General features: G+C 43.2%; 1 protein-coding gene across 12 annotated transcripts in view; it reads right to left on the bottom strand.

Moving 5' to 3' along the window:
- The window catches only part of MCPH1 (microcephalin 1), a 230,922-nt gene that overhangs the window by 180,832 nt on the left and 29,103 nt on the right, over nt 1-20,987 (bottom strand). For all 12 annotated transcript variants that reach the window (XR_013352566.1, XM_077848535.1, XM_077848536.1 and 9 more), the window contains exons 4-8: nt 15,423-15,510; nt 12,421-12,535; nt 7,192-7,335; nt 6,236-6,325; nt 3,005-4,186 (exon numbers count right to left, since the gene is read on the bottom strand). Coding sequence is in view for 11 of the 12 variants with exons in the window: in XM_077848535.1 (XP_077704661.1) it covers nt 3,005-4,186; nt 6,236-6,325; nt 7,192-7,335; nt 12,421-12,535; nt 15,423-15,510 (1,619 nt within the window). In the remaining variant the exon portion in view is untranslated. The remainder of the gene's footprint in view (nt 1-3,004; nt 4,187-6,235; nt 6,326-7,191; nt 7,336-12,420; nt 12,536-15,422; nt 15,511-20,987) is intronic.

Raw genomic sequence — 20,987 nt, 5'->3', positions numbered from 1 at the left:
GTGTGTCTGCCTCAGTGAATTTTTGCAATCAATTTTGATGACGGGAACACTCGATCTGAACCCCAATTAAGTAAAAAGGTATTCCTCCCCCGAAAATAGAATTCTGTTCTTCTCATGAGACTTGTATCACAAAAACACTGCATTCAATTTTATCTGAGTTGTGTCATAAAAACTTTTGTAGGAATGTCTTTTTGTTTTTTTCTCACCCGAAGGACAAGACCTGGGACTTATTTTGCCTTCTGGTTTACAAAGCCTGAAATAGTTATTATCTGATTCATTAGAGAAAACAATTCATTGACCCCTGAAGTGGATTATATTTTTAAAAAATGAAGTTAGATCTATCACTCTATTGATACCAATATGGAACTATCTGACATTTGAGAAAAGCAAATCTTAAGGGGGCGCCTGGGTGGTGTGGTCAGTGAAGCGTCCGACTCTTGGTCTCAGGGTTGTGAGATCGAGCCCTGTGTCGGGCTCCATGCTCAGCTTAAGATTCTCTCTCTCTCCCTCTCCCCCTGCCCCTAACCCCTGACTCATGTGCTCTTTCTCCCTCAAATAAATAAATAAGGAGACCTTAATAAGGTAATATAATCCTGTATATGCAAGCTCCAAGCGGCCCCGAGTGCTGGCTGCCTCTCTAACTCCTTTCTTGCCAGCCCCCCCTCAGCCCGCTGGCACGCAGCCTCACAGGCTCTGTGCAGGTCCTGCCAACATCTCTCCCTGAGGCCGCGTGCACCGGCGGCTTCCGCAGGCTGAAACGTGAGCGCAGCAGGCCCAGCGCTACGTGCCCTTGGATGCCAGGCCTGCCGCCGTGCCCGCGGTCGCCCACTGCGCCTTCCTCGTGCAGCACGACCTCTGTGCACGGCGCACACTGTTCCCTCCTGGGCCGTCCCCTGGCAAGCCGGCCGGCGGGTGCCCGGAGGAGCCACGGGGGGACACGAGCAAGCAGGACGACGGGGAAGTTTACTCTGTACCAGCTTCTGTTACAGCGAATGTATAGTATTTGCATATGGTTTCTAACATGAGAGAAGTTTAAGAAGAAAACAATTTACCAGTTAATGCAATCTCAGAGATTATTTTTTAAAAAGACAAAATTACGGGGTTCTCCCTCTAATCCTGTTCTCTTCCTACTTATTTGTTAATCTTCTCTGTGACGCGTGACCTTTACTGCACACCGTGCAGTCTTCCGTGGATATCGACAAGGGCAATGAGCACAAGTCAACTGAAAGCAGAAATGGAAAAAAAGCCTTTTATTTCAACATAGAAGAGCGGGCGCTATCGCCCGCCGCACAGTGTTTTCCCGGCTCCGCGGTTCCAGCACGCACGGACTAACGGAAGCTGCCGACTCGAGGCTTCCGTCTGCGGCTGCCGGATACCGGGGGGCTGGTGGCAGACAACCTAACACATCAGGGGGTGTTGATCGTATCACCATGAAACTGGGGACCAGATTTCGGCCAGAGAACGCGTAGGTCTCTCCCGCCCCAGGACGCAAGGATCTTGTCTCTGTGGAATGGAAGAACACAAGGCGACGCCAAGAGGCATCTTTACGGGGAGCACGAGTGTGCGGCTGCACCCCGCGGTGCGACAGCTCCGTCGCCTGATGCTGAAATCCCAAGTGCCCCGTTGGAACGTCCCGTGCCGGCCCCTCAGGGTCGTCCCGGGGCGCCAGGCCCCCGGGGGCTGTGGACGCGGGGTGAGTCCTAGAACATCCTGCCCCAAGGACAACCGCACTCTTCTTAGCAACGCTGGGGTTACGGGGTGCACCACGCTGTCTGAAACCAGCCTCTTTTTCACTTAATTTATATTTGCATGCCATTAAATATTATTCAAAGCCTTTAAAAATAAACAAGATAAAAACTGAGAAAAATGAGAACGTAAGCTTTAAGAACAGGATATTCTTAACTACCAAAACAATTCTATATATCTACTGATTTATATTGACCTTAGAGTCAACATGATTTTAAAATAAATATTTTGAAAACACATACTAAGCCTAACTCAACATAAAATATTAGTTTGTCAAGTTTTATGTATTTTCAGAAAGCTAGGATACAAAAATAAGGTTAAAAACATACACAATTAATTCTTTTCTGAGACTATCTTGGGGACTTCTACCCAAGGAAAAGACAGACATCAGTGATTATTATTTCCATACACGTAACTTCTCCATCTTGAAAACGGTGGTTAAAATCATGGCGAGAACAGACATTGTAATGAAGAGTAAACTCTTGTGAAAATCTTAGCCTAATCTTTAGGTAGTGATTACAGTTCAAGATCTCATCACTTTTGACTGCTGAAATTTATTTGTGCTCATGATCAGGAAGTGTGAAATGTTTCCTATTGTTGCCACTTTTGCTACAGTTTCTACAATTACAGAGTTGTTTCCATGGTCACAATTAAATTACACACAGGAGAAAATCTATTTAAGTGATACACTTAAAGCAAAATAAATAGAAGCCAAACAAGGCCTGATACAGTGAACTTCTTACCCTGGGCAAAAATGTCAGTTTTTTTTTTTTCTTTGTAACTAACACTGCCCAAAGTTTCTTCAAAATAAATACTGGTAACAGATTTACACATTTACTTTTTTATACCTTCTCTTTTCTTGATGGAGTCAATGCCTACACTGCCTTACCATCCCTGAAATAAATAGCTTCCGACACTCTAGTAGGGCGTCTCTGCGCCGTGCGACCTAAGAGGCTCCAGAGACCAGGAAGCGGCCACTCTGGTCACTGCGCACAGTAGGCATCACGTGCTCTCGGCATCTGCGCAGAAAGGCCTGGGGGAGATGCGTTCTGGACAGTAGGTTTGACCGGAGTGCCCAGAAATGCCAGAGGGCGGAAAGGCACCTACCTATCCCTAAAGAATGCATCACTGGAAAATATCACACACACATTATTTAAAATTAAAAAAAGGAAAAAAGGAACTATTTTAATTATGGAAAGAGGGCGACGATGTTACAAGACGGATGCGACAAAGGTAGCTGTAAAGGAGATTCACATACTTCCATCACCTCCCGTGGATGAGTGTTCCTTGTCTCCTGCAGGCGTGTCCACTGTACCTTCACTCACAAAACCACACTGCACTTCACCGCCAGAGGAGCTCCACGGGCGAGAAGCACAATCTTCCTTCTGCGTGCTTCTCACGTCCACCGATCCTTTCATTTCTGCGCTGCTTCCTTCCAGAGGAGTTAAATCGCCATGAAGTCCTTCCCCTCCATGTGCCTCTGGCGGAGCGAGCTCCTCGTCTGCGCAAGAGCAGCCTTCCCCAGCCGGGTGCCCACGTTCTCTCCTAGGAGCGGCAGCCTGTTGACAACAGCCTGGGGCGTCTTCAGCGGCACCCGTTCCGTCAGAGGTCAGGAGACCCCTCATCGCGTCTGCTGGCTTGTGTGTAGGTTTCTGAAGACTGGAGCTAGTTTTTGCTGGGACACCGGTGACAACATCCACTGACCTGGGGTGTTTGCCGAGGCAGGAAAAGTCACACATCTGCAGTATGTTTCTTCTCTCCCTCTGAGAAAGTCCTCTGCAGCTGAACTGAGCAGGGCCTGCGGACGGCTGAGGTCCAGGGAGAAGAGCCTCTGAACTCCTTTCCCTAAGATTATCAGGTGAAAAATAATCATCGTACGAGGACACCTCGCCGCCAGGAGCCTCGACAGCAGGCCAGGCCGTGAACGGCAGGCGACCTCCCGACTTCCACAGCTGCACTTGTGGCCCGGCAGCCTTCCCACTGCACTTCTTCTTCCGCAGTCTTTCTTCTGGGTGGGAATTTGAGCTCCCGGATACTCTTTTTCTCTTTGCCGGAGAGCTCTTGGATCGTGAATGTCCTGAAGGGCGGCATTTGCTTGCAGATGGCACAGGGGACAAATTATGTTTCTCGTCAAGCCCCTCCCTGGCTGCTCCCTCCGACTGCTGCTTGTCAGGGGTGACCACTTCAGCTGCAGGATCTCTCTGCCCACGAATCTCTTTTTTGGAAAGAGCACCCATGGGCTTCTGAGGAGTTAACTGACAGAGGTAACCGGGAGGTGCCAACGAAGGGACACAACTTGTCTTCAGTGCAGGCGAAGAAACACACACATCACTTTTAACTTGGTCCACAAATCCTGCCAGCTTCTCTTCCTGACTTCCACATCCCGTCTTTCCACAAAGATTGTCAAAAGATGAGTTCAGATCATCAGCAAAGGACTCATCTGGAAAATATCAATGAAGAACCAACTTTTAAAATGGTTTAAATTAGCATAAAAGTAACTTTCAGTTAACCCGTAAGGCAATACTTCTTAAACACAGCCAATGGTTAAAAAGAGTACGACCTATCCTGGTTCTTCTCATTTCCACCTGAGGACACCTTTCAGGCCAGCATTCTTCACTAAGGAACCTGGGCACTGATGGCGACTGTAGGGAGGGCAGGGACAAACCTCTAAAACCACTATGCTCACTTTCTAAACACTCAAACGCATGTGCACTTCCTTCCAGGAAGAGCATTCATACCTGGTCACTAAATTCTCAAGGAGGTCGATAATTCTAAAAGCTAAGAACAAACGCTACTGTCTACATCCAAATTCTGGCCTTCCACGAAGCAGGCCACAGAGAGTAAGAGCCCGCCTGACTCCCATCCTCCACTCAAGTCCTCACGCTGTATTTATACTCAAAAGTGAATCACCTGGTACATCTTAGGGTTCCGACTTCCCACGTATTTTATGTGTGTCTTATGTCCTGAAAACTGTACACGCTTATGCCTCCAGGCCTTGCCTTCCCTCCACACTTTAATCTGGGTCAATCCTATTCAAAACCCACCTTGGATGTCAAAATCTCTGAATCCTCCCACTTCACTGGGTCTAGTAACACATCCTCCTGTATGCAGAACTCTGCCTGAAGTCCCCAAAAGCATGTGTCATATTATTATTATTATTATTATTATTATTATTATTATTATTATTATTCCTATCTGTCCTTCTCACTGACTAGAAGCTCCCAGAGCACAGACACTATTTTCTGGAATCCAAAGCCTCTAACCCAAAACTAGTAAAGGCTCTACTTTAAAGAATGGAGGTAACCAGCAGGGAGCGGAGGGAAGCCCGTGTGGTGGGGTGGCACTGTACCCACACCAAGTCAGGAGCTAGAGATACAGGACTCTGTTAGTATTAGCAGCTCAATAAGCTTAGCACACTTTTCAGAAAGCTGGCAAGCACTGTGCCATGTCATGAAGCATAAATTCTGAGGTCAGATGCCTAAGTTTGAATCCTGGGTTTGCCACCAACAAACTGTCAACTTTTACGAGCTTCCTGACCCCTCTGGCCTAGTTTTCTCATGACATGGTGGGGGTGACAATGGTATGTACTTTGTGGGTCTAGTGAGAGAATCAGATGAGGTAAAGCACATAAGACACACATAGCACCCAAGACAGGAAAAATGGAATCTGTGTTAGCTACGACCACGCGTGTCCAGCTTATATAAAACGAGTGCGAGTATAAAATAAAAAGATGGAGATTAAGACAAATGAGTAAATAATTTTAACACACACCAAAGGGATTAAAGGAATAACCACACTCAAAAAGGAAGCTGTGGATTGAATTCCTAATACCTCCAGGCTGTTTGTCACCTGTCATAGCACGGCCACTGATCTGGGCCCTCCCAGAGGCACAAGTGGGTGCTTCTATCACATTTCTTAACACTCAGTCAAAGGAAAGCTGTATAAGCATGAAAAATTATCATTCAAAGTCAAACAAGGGCTCCCACATTTAAAGTGCATATATAAAATAAAACCCTGATTTAATTCTTTCCAATGCTCTGCCTCTAGGCAGAAATCCTATCATTTACCCTCTAAAGTTTTCAATGGCCTCTACACACCTCACTGACCCACTTCAGTCACGTCCCATAGTCACTACACATGGTGTGGAACAAGCAGCTCTCATAGTGTTCTCAGTAAGACACAATTTATACTCCAGGCAAATTAGTACGTACAATAATGATTTCTTTTAAAAAATGAGCAATTAATTCTTTGCTAAAAAATCAAGTGACTACAAGAAAAAAACAAAGGAGCCAAAAGAGAGGTTTAACTCACGTAATTTCTCATGCCCTAATTTTATTACAATACCTATTTTTTATTTTAATACCTGACTTCAGGGTAAAATTCATGAATTCTAGTTTTTAACCAACTGTTCTTAGACATCAGAAGAAATTCCAAATAAGAAAATCATCATATTTTCAAAGTTTAAATATATTGCAGAAAATAATTTTACCTGAATACAAAGTATTGTGTGAAATGTTCCATGAAGCTTCACATGGGGTGTCAGCTGGGTTATTATGAGAGTTTTCAAGCATCTGCGAAGCTGCAAACACAATCAAACACTTCATCAGATACAACTCTGACATGTTAGTAGATGAAGGCATGGTAAGGCTACTCCATCTGCTCGTCCACAACACAAACACTGACCTACACCAGGACTTCATATCCTAGACTGACTATAAAACCCTAAACACAAAAAACTCTTACTCAAATCTATTACAGGTAAGATTCATAAAAATAATCCACATTAATCATTTTATAAAAAGGATTAAATCATAGGACACTTAAAGTTAGAAGAAGTTTTAAGGGACACCTGGGTAGCTCAGTTAAATTTAGCACTTGACTCTTGGTTTCGGCTCAAGTCATGATCTCAGGGTCCTGGGATCAAGACCCAGGTCAGGCTCTCTGCTCAGCACAGAGTCCACTTCTCCCTCTGCTCCTCCTCCCACTCATGCTCTTGCTCTTTCTCTCATAAATCAATCAACGAATTAATAAAATCTCTAAAACATTTTTAAAGATAACAAAAATACAGAAAAACAAAAACTAATGCCTGAGATACCTAATCTAAAGCAGATTCCCTCAAGAGCCTGATTGATTTGTTTAAAGGAAAGCATCCCAAAAATATAAAAAATTACAAAGGGACTATAAAAAAATAAGGATTCTCAACCTGGCCAATATGTGCTTAAAACATATGTTTTAAAACTATAAACTCCATATATGCTTTAAAAATCTCAATGAAGCATAAGAATTTCTGGAAGAAAATATTTAAGTCTATCCAGCAACAGATAAAAATCTGTTAAAATCAAGAAAGAACTAAAATCTCTAGGTGAAGAGGAAAAAAACCCTTCTACCACAATCTATTCACCAAGCATCTGCCTCCCTCTCACTTTATAAAATGCAAGCACTTACAGGTAGGGGAGAGGTTCTCCCTTTTCTCCTTCATCTCCTGTAACCTCCTCAGCATCGTACTATGCTGACCGCTGCACATTTTCATTGTGGGACTATACATCAGCGAGCCGTTCGATTCAAACAAGAGGACAGGGACATCATTATCTGAAAACAACCAAAACATTTAGCTAAAAACAAGCCTTCTTACTTCCACAGTGGGATCCCTTTGAGGAACGGCCCACCGCCCACCCCCAGGGGCTTGGTCTCCCCCCTCCACATCATTACCTCCCACCACCTACGGTCTATCCTCACCTCCACCGCCCCACCCGCCCCCCAAGAGCAGTAACACTAGCTCTAAAACTGCTGGCTGACGTTTGCTGAGAAACGTCCACGTGCTGGGCACCGGGCTGAGCACAATATGGGCACTACTTCACTCAACCTGGCCTGAACCCAGCACATCAGGTGATCAGTACCCCCATTTAAAGATGAAGAAACTGCATTCTGGTTCCTCAATGGTGATGAAGAGCGGCAGATTGCCACCCCAAATGTGACAGTTTGGCATAAGGGTTTTTTTTGAGCAAAAAGCACTTAAGTCACAGCAAGTGAAAGGAAGGTGCTCTAACTCCCCCCACCCCGCTCCACCCACCACCCCAAACCTCTTCCTGAGACAGGAGATAAAACTCCCAACATTTGTCACCAGAGATGGGGCGCTGAGGCCAAGAGAACTCGGTAAAACAGACCTTGTTAAAATAACTCTCCTCCTCCGGTCCCCTTACATCTTACCTTTCCACAACTGCCTCTCTATGTTCAACATACACACTAAGGTTCTATCACTACTTTGGGATTTCATCTCCTTTGAGAGCCCCCATGTCACAAAAAACGTACAAGTGTGTATGTTCTTCTCCTATGAACCTGTCTTTTATAACAAGCCCCAGTTGAGAACCCAAGATGCACACAGAAAAGATCCGCCTCTGACAGTGTTCACTCTAGGTCTCGAAACCACCACGCCTAAGCAACCTTATGCGACCCTCAAGAGACACAGACGTAACTCTGGCTCAGGAGTCCAAGATGTGTGCTCTCCTGGAACCCATACCTTGCATATGCCCAGGGAGGACTGGCTCTGACCACCTCCCCTCACCAACCAGTAACAAGACCAAGCATCAAGGTCTTCTTTACAACTCTCAGGCCTCAACAGCCCTAAGCACACTTCTGACAATATGCACACATGCCAGTTATATCCTTAATACCTCACATTTGAAGTGTTTAAAAGGCAATTTTTATTAAGATATAAACTTGATCCAAAAATATAAAAATTTTTATCAGTACCATTTTGCCAAATTCTTTTCAAATAAACCATCACTGATGTAGGAAGAAGGCCCCAAAGCCAAGAGTATAAAGCTGAAGGAATGCAGTACAGTGCTGACCTGAGGCTGGAGAGACCAGACCACAGAGGGCGCGCTGTACTGCAGGGCAGGTTATATATAGGGTTTCGTCCTAAATATTTTTCCTTACAATGACACTGAGGAAGTAGATGCCCTGGATGGGATGTGCACCTGACTTGTGATTTACACCCTTCTGACTCAAGTACAGCTGGTGGATGGTTAGGACACAGTGCCTATAGGGCCCAGTCAGGCAGCCGCTAGGAAGGTCCACATGGGGCTGATGCAGGCTTAGAGAAAGAACAGTGCAGGAGGCAAGCAGTCATTCAGAAGCACGATCTTGGTGGGAATCCGGCATCAGGCAGAAAAGAGATGTCAAGAGCTACTCCATGAGTGTGGTCGGAGCAGCACAGTACACCAGTTAGTGGGAGGTTGTTAGGGAGGGACCAGCACGGCACCAAGAGAAAGAGACCTGATTCTCAGGCACTGGGGTGACTCCGCACGAAAACAAAGGATCAAGGCAGTGTTTTTAGAAAATCATCTGGCAGAGTTACCGATATAGGCTAAATATTCTAGTCAATTCTGTTGTATTATCATGGCAGATTTAAAATAAAGCTTGATAATTCTACATGAAAAATTTCAAAATACAGAGCAGAGAATCTGTGACATGGCAGTACACACTGCAACAACAAATGAGAGCAATCAGTGCTTCCGTTTCTATTCCATGTGTTATACAGTTCTGTGTTTCAATGTGCTGGGAATTGGTCTGAAACACTGAATTTAGGTAGTGAAAATGGCAAAAAAAGAATACAAAAAACACATGGTACTTTAGAGTTTTATGATGTTCTAAAGTATTTTTATAAATCATTAAAAGAATACATCTAGCAAAATAAAAAAGTCCAATTTTAAAAACGGGCAGAACATCTAAACAAGACATCTTTCCAAAGAAGACATACAAATAGCCAACAGGTACATAAAAAAAGTCAACACCACTCATCATGAAGGGAATGTAAATCAAAACCACAATGAGATTCTAACCACATATTAGAATGGCTACTATCAAAAAGGCAAGAAATAATAATATTGGAAAGGATGTGCAGAAATAGAACTCTTGGGCACTCCTGGAAATGTAAATTGGGGCAGCCACTATGGAAAACTCTATGGAGGTTTCTCAAAAAATTAAAAATAGAACTTCCCATATGATCCAGTAATTCTACTTTTGGGTATTTATATTACCTGAAGGAAATGAAAACATTAAAGAAGAAAAAAAAAAAAAAAAAAAAAACAGGACAACACTAATGCAGACCCATATTTGCATCCCCTCATGTTCACTGCAACATTATTTACAATATCAAAGACATGGAAACAACATACATGTTCATCTATGGATTAATGGATAATGAAAATGTGGCAGGTACACACACACACACACACTCAGAGCAATACTGATATTCAGCCATAAAAAAGGAACAAAACCTTCACATTTCTGGCAGCATGGATAGACCTTAGAGGGCATCATGCTAAGTGCAATAAGTCAGAAAGAGAAAGAAAAATACTGGATGATATCACTTGTATGTGGAATCTATTAATAAGATGAGAAAACAAAGAACAGAACCACCAAGCTCATGGATGGAGAGAACGGATCCGTAGTTGTGTGAGGCCCCAGGGTGGGGGGTGGGGGGGTGAGCAAAATGGGTGAAAGGCATAAAATCCCAGTTGTAAAATGACTGAGTCCTGGGGATGCAATGGATGGCATGGTGACTACAGTTAGTAACACCGTACTACATATGTGAAAGTAGCTGGGAAATTGGGTCTTCAAAGTTCCACCAAATTTTCCAAAGAAAATTTTCTAAGTATGTGTGGTGACAGATGTCAACTGGACTTGTTGTGGTGATCATTTCACAACGTACACACACATCGAATCAGGACACCATACACTTGAAACTAATGCTATGTCAATTATACTTCAAAAGAAATAGAAATGACTCTATAATTAAACACATGATGACAAAAATTTCCCTACATTTTGATTCCATAGCAGTAGCCTGTTGCTACCGAGGACCGAAAAATGTAGCTCACAGATCTCCTAAACTCATTATGTAACATCCGTGGCCTTGTGTAAGACGCAACCGTCAACAAAGGTGACTGGGCTGTTGCTGTCCAGTGCTGTAAGGTTTTACAAGTAATTCAAGACAAAGGAATCAAGTATCTTGAAGCCAAATGATGCCTACACAGAGAAAAAGAAAATACAAAAACTATATACGATCCAAACAATGTCCATGTGAAAGCATCAGGAACTACTGAAGAGACCAGGCCAGAGGGGTCAAGATTCTGCAGAGGAGGAACAGAGAGGCCAGCTGACAAGCAGTGGATGCTTCTACCCCCAGGAGGATTTATCATTAAAGGGCCTGGGGCAGGAGGCTGAAGGTCCTGTCTGTGACCAGGCAAAGAGCAGTTGCTGAGAAACAAAGACACAAGCAAAGAATTTATCAGTATCAACAAACTGAAGAGAAAACTGAAAGCTTTGTAGCACCAAATCCCACTAGACAGGGCGTAGGAGAAAGCTGGTCCTTGCATGCATGTGATACTATCTTCAAGAAAATTGCTCAATTCTGAAGCTACAAGTGACAAGAATACTAAAAATTAAGCCGAATTCTTCTGTGAAATGGTGGAAAGTTCTCTGTGGTGTATTTTTGCTGAGACATGAAATGGAAGCTCAGGACCAGCCCGGGGAAGGGATCCTAGTTATCATGCCAGGCTCTCAGTGGAAAGGTCTCAATGGCCACGCTCTGGCATCAATGTCAAACGAGAAGTCTACCAAGACCTATACCAAAAGTCAGTGAAGCTCAGATTCCAATCAGTCCACATAAAGCCAACAGACCCCACTCCATCTGCTTAGCAGAGGAAACTGGAAACTCTGTGTCTAAGAAAATAATACTGCCTAGAGCTTCGAACATATTTTACAACTAAATGACTTGCCTTTAATTACAAAAACCAACATTCCTACTTAAAGACAGGACCTATACAACAAAAAACAAGAGAAAAAACAATCATACAAAACAAGAGAACAGAGGCATTCTATATATTGCAAATAGAAGAGAAAAAATATGATTTAATCAGAATAACAGGATCAAAAAAAAAAAAACATCCTGGAAACCCTAGAACTACAAAATAAAGTAACTGCAATTATGAATTCAACAGATAATTTTTACATATTAGTGAACTGTAAAAAAGGTCAATAGACAATATACAAACTGATGCACAGAAGGGAAAAAACAATTCAGGCATCTCTGTGAACCCCGAGTAGGATATTTAAAAAGAAAACTGGGCCAATGAACATAAAATTCAAACTGCTGAAGGCAAAAAATGTAAACAAAAGGCAAAGTTAAAAGAAAATATACCTTTAAAAGAGCAGAAATACAATTGTGGGCTAATTTGTAAACGGGCACTATGAAAGCCCAAAGACAATGAAATGTATTTCTTCTCTTTTTTTTCAGTTTTACTGAGGTATAACTGACAAAAATTACATATACTTAAGGGGAAATAAAGGAAAGAGTATATTATCTAACACTTCCCTATTCTGGGTAATTAAACAAAAGACAGAGTATTAGGTAAAAATACAAAGTTAAATACAAAATAACAAAGAAATAAAAATGGACTTCTATTAATAGGCCTTCTTAGCCATAATCTGTGTTTCCATAATCATTCCTGAAAGTAAAAAGCTCCATCCACGTGGTGAGTGACCAAGACTCTGGCCGATGAGCTCACACCGTGGCCCTCGGGCAGGCGCGGTCCACTGCCTGCAGGCTGGAGCCGGGTCCGCCCAGGCGCCCCTGGCCATCGGGCAGCTGGAACAGATTTCTGGACTCACCCAGACTTCTCTTCTGCCTTTGTAGCTCTGTAGCCATTTTCTCGAATTTCTTCTGAAGCCTTTTATCATGTTCCGGTGTTTTAGGAATAAAGTCTTTGGGCTGCATACACTTCCGCTGTGCAAAAAAGACAGGAAAATGAACACTTACTGTACTGCAGCTGCATGACAAGCGTTCACATGCTTCTGAGATCCGTTACAACACTGCGGTAAAACCCCACAGAGGCCCTTCTTGCACTGCATGTGAAACAGTAATATTTCTTTTTCTCTGTGCCTCTGTAAGAACAGCAGCAGAGCTGAGAGACTGAATACTGAATACATACACGAGGTAGCTACGCTTTCTGAGGCATTTTCAGAACCTCAGCATTCTTAGTTCCCATGAAGGTTTTTAAACAAAATGAGTCCTTTTCCTTATTTTCGTTACTCTTATATATCTCTCCTCCTCCTCACCTCAAAATCATGACATGGTAACAAAGTACGAAAGCAATTATTTTCTAACTACCATAGAAAAGAGCCAATATTGAATCTTGCTTTATTGCCCTTAAAGCACAGTAATTCTATTCAGCCAGTAAAACGTAAAAGCTCAAACTACACCTACAAGGTGTGATGAACAGGATGAAGCCCAGCCCAAGGCTAACTTCCAGAGAAAGTCTTGGGTTAACCTTCCCACACCTACACTTGTGTTTCTGATGGAGCTTCTTGTTCTTATTCTTTATTTAACAAGAATATATGTGTCGGGAAGAAGATTCTTGCTATGAGGAGCTTATACTCTATTAAAGAATGATAGAAACTACACATCATTAATGAGTAAAACAGACTGTATATGTGTCAGGAGGGCTAATTCCAGGAGGCCTGCAACTGGCCTGAACTGTTCTCCCAAAACACACACACAGCATGCAGTGTCCTAATGAACAATGTTGCTTTGTAACCATGAGTCCAAGGCATTTGGGGGCATTTGTACTCCGGAGCTGGTCAATTGCTTGTCACCAATGGGAGGGCTCCTCTGCTGGGGGTGGTCATGTAGCGACAACAGGGGTACGTGACCAGCGCAACACAAGAGTCTCCCCTGGTCCCCAGGGGCTCCACAGACCATTGTCCTTCAGGGTCCTGTGAATATTTGTTAGCAACTGAACCCTAGCTACCTGCCACCATGACTACGGTTCGTCAGAAAGGGCTAAGTGCAACTGATAGAAAGGAATGCAGCGGGCGAGTGGGTCAGGACAGCAGGCACAGTGGGAAGGAATTACCACTGAGGAAGGGACTCTGGCACAACGCCCTCCTCAAGTGAGAAAGTGGTCACGTGCATGAAGCCAGGAGGAAGCGTGTTCCAGAGAGAGGGAAGAGATACGCAGTGCGATGGCTCTAAATTACAAAATACGCTTGGTGAATTTACGAACAGCGAGCAAGAGGGTCAGGCTGGCAGCAGAGTGAGGGAGCGGGAAGCTGAGAACCATGTCAAAGAGCCCAAATTAAAGGGTCTGAAGTCATGTTCGCTTTGCCACTGCACTCAAAGACGGGAAACAGGATGTCTTCAGGCACAAGTGAACCCTGAAATGAAGTGTGTAAGCAGTCACTCCATATGCTTCAGACCAGGAAAAGTACAAAGATGAATAACATGCAGCACCAGCCACTGTGTCAAGACAGAGGCACTCCTGTCCATGCTGGTGGAAAGCGCACGTACATCTGATGCAATCATTTATTTCATTTCTAGATAATTCACTTGGAGAAATAAACTCGAATATAAACAATGTGCTCGGAAAAAACCGACAATGATTTAAGGGTGCAAGAATCCAAGAAAGACACATTGATACCACAGAATAAACACAGAAGAGTGAAGGGCTACATATACTGTCAGTAACTGGTCAAAAATACACTTTTAAGTGAAGAAAAAAAACAATCTCCCAGACAATATATGTAACATAGCAGAAGCTCATTTGTACAAAATGCATGTGTGTGTGTGTGTAACATATGTGTACTGAAGACCATCGGATCCACAAGGACCCAAGTCAAACCAAAAACTGCTTATTTTGAGAAAAGAGACATTAAAAGAGTTATTTGCTTTATTGTGTTTACTTAATGTTTTATGATGAAAATATACTCATATCGTTAATGTGTTTTTAAAATAAGTACTTTATTTCTAAAACAGTAGACACAGCCATTGCCTAATGTATCACAGAGAGTGGAGACGTAGAGGCGCTACTTCACCCCTAATCGAATGAGATCTGGAGAGAGACTGGAGTTAAGTTTGTCCATCACTGTGCTGCAAATCCCAGCTTGTCCGAGATGAAATGTAATGGAGACACGGGATTCACCATTTACAGAAATCTGAGATGCCCACGGGAACATCTTCTTTAACCTACAGGAAATGTATGCGTCTAGTCTGTCTAATTCAGTTTGGACAAAGCCTGCAAATCTCCTCCCCATCAGGATCCCCATGTGAAAACAAAGCGACTCTGATGTTTCCTAGTAAGCCGGTTTACCCTCAAATAAAGAAATCACAATTAAAACTTTTAAAGAATAAAAGAGTGAAAATGTTGTGGATCGAACGTGAATTAGACCTCAAAGGAAAGCAGTGTCTTATGTTTGAACAGCAGATTTATGATAATAAATAACTTAATTATTTAATAAATAACGTGGACATTTCTGCATCAAGACTTTTGAGATTTTGTGGCCAAACTGCAGAACAAGGGTATTTTGCTGCAGATGTAACAAACCGAACTCTGAAGCAGTTCTGAGAGCACCTGCCTGTCTGCTGGTCTCTTGGCAACTTTTAGTTTTCCGCTGGCCAAACACAGCATTTCCACTTTTCACAAATTACACCAAAGCATTTCAAGGATACAGTAGTTTTTATAACTTTTTTAAAAACCCTATGTGTAAAGAACAGGATCATCAATTCCAATACTTAAGACACTTCTTGAATATATTCCACAAAGTTTCACTTTCTAGGAACAAAAGAAGGAATCAACTCATAACTGCCACTGTCTATACTGATACCACATACTTACTTTTTTCTTAATCAGGCTTGGTAGGTGTTCCCTGGTATTAGCTGCAGGGAACAGTGACTCATCGATGTGCGCTCCAGCTGTCCGGCATCTGTATAATTAATTGATAGAGCATAATGAGCATCTGTTCCTGTTACAGTCACACAGCATTACGTCGGCACGCATGTCAGCGAGCGACTGAAGAGACGCATAGGCCATTTTAATAGACGTGTCTTTATTTTTTTTATTTTTATTTTTTTTAGACGTGTCTTTAAAAGTAAGTACATTTATAACCAAATACAAAGGACCACACAAGTTCAACTTCCCAAAGTAGTCTCTACATGGTGTTTTTAAAGTGTTAAGAGTAGAAGCAAGAGGCAGGTAAAGGAAATGCCGTTTTTACACAGTAACTTGACAGCCTTCAAACTGATCAGTGCAGGGCACACGTGCTACTAAATGAACAGTGTAAGAGCAAACAGGACATAAATGGAATAATCTAGAGCTACAAGGGCCCTAAAGAAATGCGGCCAGAAAGACTGTCTGGCCCCCAAAACTGGTGTGTTCCACCCGAGAGCAGGGTGGGCGACCCCAGGTACTCCCAGCTGTGCCCGGCCACCCCCACTGTCTGCCACCAGAGTCTGTCACTCCCACTCTTGCTACGACCTCCCTGCCAGTCATGGGAATCCCCGGACCACTACCTACTTTAAGCATTCAGATGCTCAAATCTAAGCAATTACCATAATTCTCTAAATCATCTCCTTACCTATAGTTTCTATTCTTCTCAATCATTCATATTATTACTGACAAGAATTAATTAAGCATAAAACATTTTATTCATCTCTCCTCAACCCAGACCAAAAGCCTTCAATCACTCCCGTGTTTACAGAGTATCACCTACCTGTTGTTTCACTGTTTTTAAAACACAGCCCTAAATACATCGCTGGCTATATTTCATAAACCTGTCACTGTTCAACATTTAGTATGCAAATGAGTTGAAAGTATAATTGAAATACAATGCAAAAAAAGAACAGGGAAGTATATCAATATTCGTATAGTAAGCTCTCTTAAAATATATTAGGAAGAAAAACAGAATGTCAGCAGCATGAACATGACACTATATACTGTATAAAGTACTTCTCAATTTAAGCAAAGTCTGGGGGAGTACACACCAAGTTGACAATGCTATTTATCACTCGCCTAATGAATCTCAAAGTTGGTCAGAAGACTCCTGAGGTCCCCAAGCCCCTTCTGAAGGCATGTGGGTCAAAACTGTTCTTCTCACAAGAAGGCCTCGTTTGCCTTTTTTCATTGCTGTCAGATGAGCACAGGACGGAGTTTGCTAAATGATGTGTGTGTCTGCGCATGTGAGAGAGATCCCGAAACACTTAACGCAGAGGCAGACAGGACAATGCAACTGTCTTTTATTAATCCAGACATGAAAGAAATTTGCAAAAAAATGCAAAAATTAAAAAAGAGAACACAGTACAGTAATTGTAATAAGAGAACAACAGGGGAGAGCAGAAGCCAAAGACAGCACAAGTGATACTTTGGGAGTGGGGAGGAGTTAGGAGGGAGGCGACCACCAGATGAAATTCTGATGAGGAAGCAGATGTGGGAGGATGCAGATCTTCCGTCTGGAAGAAGGGCACAGACAAAAGCACACAGCAAAGTGGACAACAGCATGACAATTCTGGGAAAACAGACACCACTTGGTGTGAGTGCAGTGAATGCACTGGAGTGAGGATACCAGGGACAAGGAGGTTACATAGGTCGCCCAGAGGGTTGTATCTGCCAAGCTCATGAGCCTGGACGGCCTCGTGCTGTGGACCCTGGGATGCTAGGAGAGGTGGGCGGGGTGGGGGGGGGGGCGGCGGGGCGGGGCTGGACAGGCCACTCTGCAGGATGAGCTCCAGGACAGGAACCTGAGGGCAAGGAGCCCAGCCGGGAACTGTGGGGGTAGGAGATGCTAGAGGTTTCACCATAGCTGTGGGACTGGGTGCAGATCCTTAAATGCAATATTTAGAAATAAAAATGGAATGTTCTTGAGCTCTTGTTACAACTGACAGACACAGCACATATGTTTTTCTCTCCTGCCCCTGAAGCCCCATTCAAATGAGAGTGAAGTAAAACAAAACGACACCGACCAACAGAAATAAAGAGTAGGTAAGAGATGTCTAGGGAACTGAAAAGCAAATACAGGAAAGTAAACCGGAGCCTGGAAGCTGGACAAGGGAGGACACAGGACAGGACTCCTCTGCTCACACCTCCAGGGCTCTGGCGACAAGGGGGGTCTGAGGAGCAGCAGCTATACCCCTAACTGTGCCCACAGTAAGGGCCCTCTGCACCTCCACTTGCTCCTGCCACCAAAGCAGGTGACAGGATCAGTTTTCAGATGACTTGGACCAGAGACACGCTGGACTCAAGGATACCAGGCAGAGCTCAGGTAGGACAAAGTTTCACAAAGACTTTGTGAAATGTATTTGCATGCATTTTCAGATTCAACTAACAACAATTTTTACAGTCTTAATAATGCAAAGTAAAACTATGGATTCAGCTCATCAGATGCTGATTTTGTTTACAAAATCCAGAGAGGACAAGCAGCATGGGTGTGGTGCAATGAGTAGGTGCATGCAGATGGTGGAGTGGGGTCCCCCAGAAGGTGGCCACTTGGAAAGCGCTAAATTTGCATTTAGCGCTTTGCAACACTCTAAAGTCTAGACAGTGTTGGGAACTGGGAAGTCAGGGCATCAGTGGAGCCATGGTAACTGGGAAACAGAGGTCAAGACAGCTGCAGCAAGATGCACGGGTAGAGAGGCGTTACTTCTGGGCAACAGGAACTGGGACCACTGTTCACTCCAAGCCTCATAATAATAGCTGACTTCTCTCTTTCCTGTGTGTGAGGGGCCCTCTCTCCATAACAGGATGGGAACAGGAAACCAGGCATTCTGATTCAAAGGACTCTGGCTGGCACAATAGGGAGAGAAATGGCACCTACACCAAGACAGAGAATGAAGTCAGGAAGTCATTCACAGAGGACGGTGAGTTCAGGTCTGGACCTATCTAAACTTAGGTGCTATGCTTCATCCACAAGAAGGTCTGACATGGACAGGCCACACTGAGAATAGAGAGAGAGATGGGCTTAACATTCAAATCCCCTCCATGGCCTGCGGGAGGACATCCCTGCCTCTGAGCTTCCCCTCCTCAGAGATCCCAACCACACAGGCATCACCCCGTCTCCAGCCCCAACCTTCTGTTCCTCACAAAGCTGGTCCCCCAAATCTCTGAATACCTAGATCCTTCACATCTTTGTTTCAGCTCAAGTCACCAACTCCAAGAGGCCTCCCCAGCCACCGTGTCAGTAGGGTCACCAACTACAAATGGGCCCCGTGGCAAAGCCCGTCCTGTTCCCTTCAGAGGATTCACCAAACCCTGCACTTACACAACCTGTTTCTTTCATTAAAACTCAGTTCCACAAAGAGAGTGAAGACAAACGGTCACTAAGTAAGTGATCTTATACTTAGTACTAATCATCAGGGAAATACACACTAAAGCCAGAGGGGATCCTCAAATGTACAATTAATTGATTTATTTTTATTTATTTATTTTTTTTTTTAGAGAGAGAAAAAGAGTTCAAGCAACAAGGGGAGGAAGAGGGAGAAACTCTGAAGCAGACTCCCTGTTGAGTGCAGAGCCTGATGCAGGGCTCAGGATCCCAAGACCACAACCTGAGCCAGAATCATTTCAATCAACTGCCGACTGAACCATCCAGGCATCCTTGGTTAATGGATTTTGAGTCTTGTCAAAATTAGGGACCAAAATCAATAGCAAAGAATCATCTTTTCAACAAATGGTGCTTGAACAAGCGGATACCCACGCAAAAAAAGGATGAAATCATACCCCTACCTCACACCATGCACAGAAACTAACCCAGATGGATCAAAGACCTAAGTTGTCTGAACTAAAACTATAAAATTCTTAGAAAATATAGAAGTAAATATTTCTGATCTCCGATTTGCCAATGGTTCCTTAAATGACATCAAAAGCACAAGAAACAAAAAATAAATTGGACCTCACAAAGATCAGAACCATTTGTTTCAAAGGAAACTGTAAAGGGCGTATAAAAATAACAGACACAATGAGAGAAAATACTTATGAATCATACATGATATGGATATATGTGCTACAGCCCTACAATGGAATGTTATTTGATAATAAAAAATGAAGCAAAACTCTGATACATGCTACAAACATGGAGGAATCTTGACAATATTATTTTAAGAGAAAGAAGCCAGGCACAAAGACCACAAATTGTCTGATTCCACTTCAATGACATGTTCAGAAGCGGCAAACCTATGGAGCCAGAGACTGATTAGTATTTGCCCTGCACCGTGGGATTGGAGGGTAGTGTAAAGGGTACAAGGTTGCAGTCGAGGGTGATGAGAATGTTTTAAATTGTGTTGGTGGCTGCAAAACTTTGTGAATATATTAAAAAACACTGAATTGTAGGGGTACCTGGCTACTCAGTAGAGCATGTGACTCTTGATCTCAAGGTCGTGAGTTCAAGCCCCATGTTGGATACAGAGTTTACTCAAAAACAATAACAAAGGGCACCTGCTGGCTCAGTCGGTTTAGCATCAGACTCCTGATTTCAGCTTAGGTCATGATCTCAGGGTTGTGAGATCCAGCCCCACGTAGGGCTCCAGGCTTATCAGGGAGTCTGCTTGAGATTCTTTCCCTCTGTCCCTCCCCAAACTCACAGACATGCACGTGCATGCTCTCTCCCAAATAAATAAATTTTTAAAACACAACAAAAACAAAAACAAAAACAAAATCACCAAACTGTACACTTTTGATGGGTGAATTATATTCCAAAAAACTGCTACAAAAAAATAAACACACGATATACTACTACATATCCACTAGCATGGCTACAATTAAAGACTGATAAATCCCAAGTGTTGGTGAAAACGTGAAGCAAATGGAACATTCATGTACTGCTGGTAGGAATGAAAAGCAGTCTGGGTAACGGCCCAAGAGTGATGAAAACATACAAGGACACAAGCATGATTATCCACTGCAACTTTAGTCATAATAACCAAAAACCAAAAACTATCCAAACGTCCATTAACAGGTGACTGGGTAGAGAAACTGTGGTATATCCATATAATAGAATCTTACTCAGCTATTAAAAAAATTAAAATATTGATACATATAACAACAAAGATAAATGTCTCAAAAATATGATGTTGAACAAAAGAAGCCAGGCACAAAATAACACATACTAGATGATTTCCTTTATATAAAACCCTGGAATAAGTAAAGCTACGCTGCAGTGCCAGAAACCAGGCAGCCCTGCAGTGTGACCCTGTAAAAGGTACAAGGGCCTTGGAGCAGGGAAGGTGACTGCAGAGGGATACAAGGGAACTTCTTGGGATGATGAAAATGTTCGCAATATTTTGACTGTGATAGTGGTGGTAACATGGGTGTGCACATTTGTCAAAACTCAGTGCGTGGACACTTCAAAGGGGTACACTTCATTTTATATAAATATTATTTGTGTAAGGTTGGTTTTTTTTTTAACAAAGTAAT

This window comes from Canis aureus, chromosome 15, assembly GCF_053574225.1.
Source record: "Canis aureus isolate CA01 chromosome 15, VMU_Caureus_v.1.0, whole genome shotgun sequence".
In the NCBI taxonomy this organism is placed as follows: Eukaryota; Metazoa; Chordata; class Mammalia; order Carnivora; family Canidae; genus Canis; species Canis aureus.
Note: the sequence above shows the minus strand (reverse complement) of the source record. Positions and strands in the feature narration are given on the sequence as shown.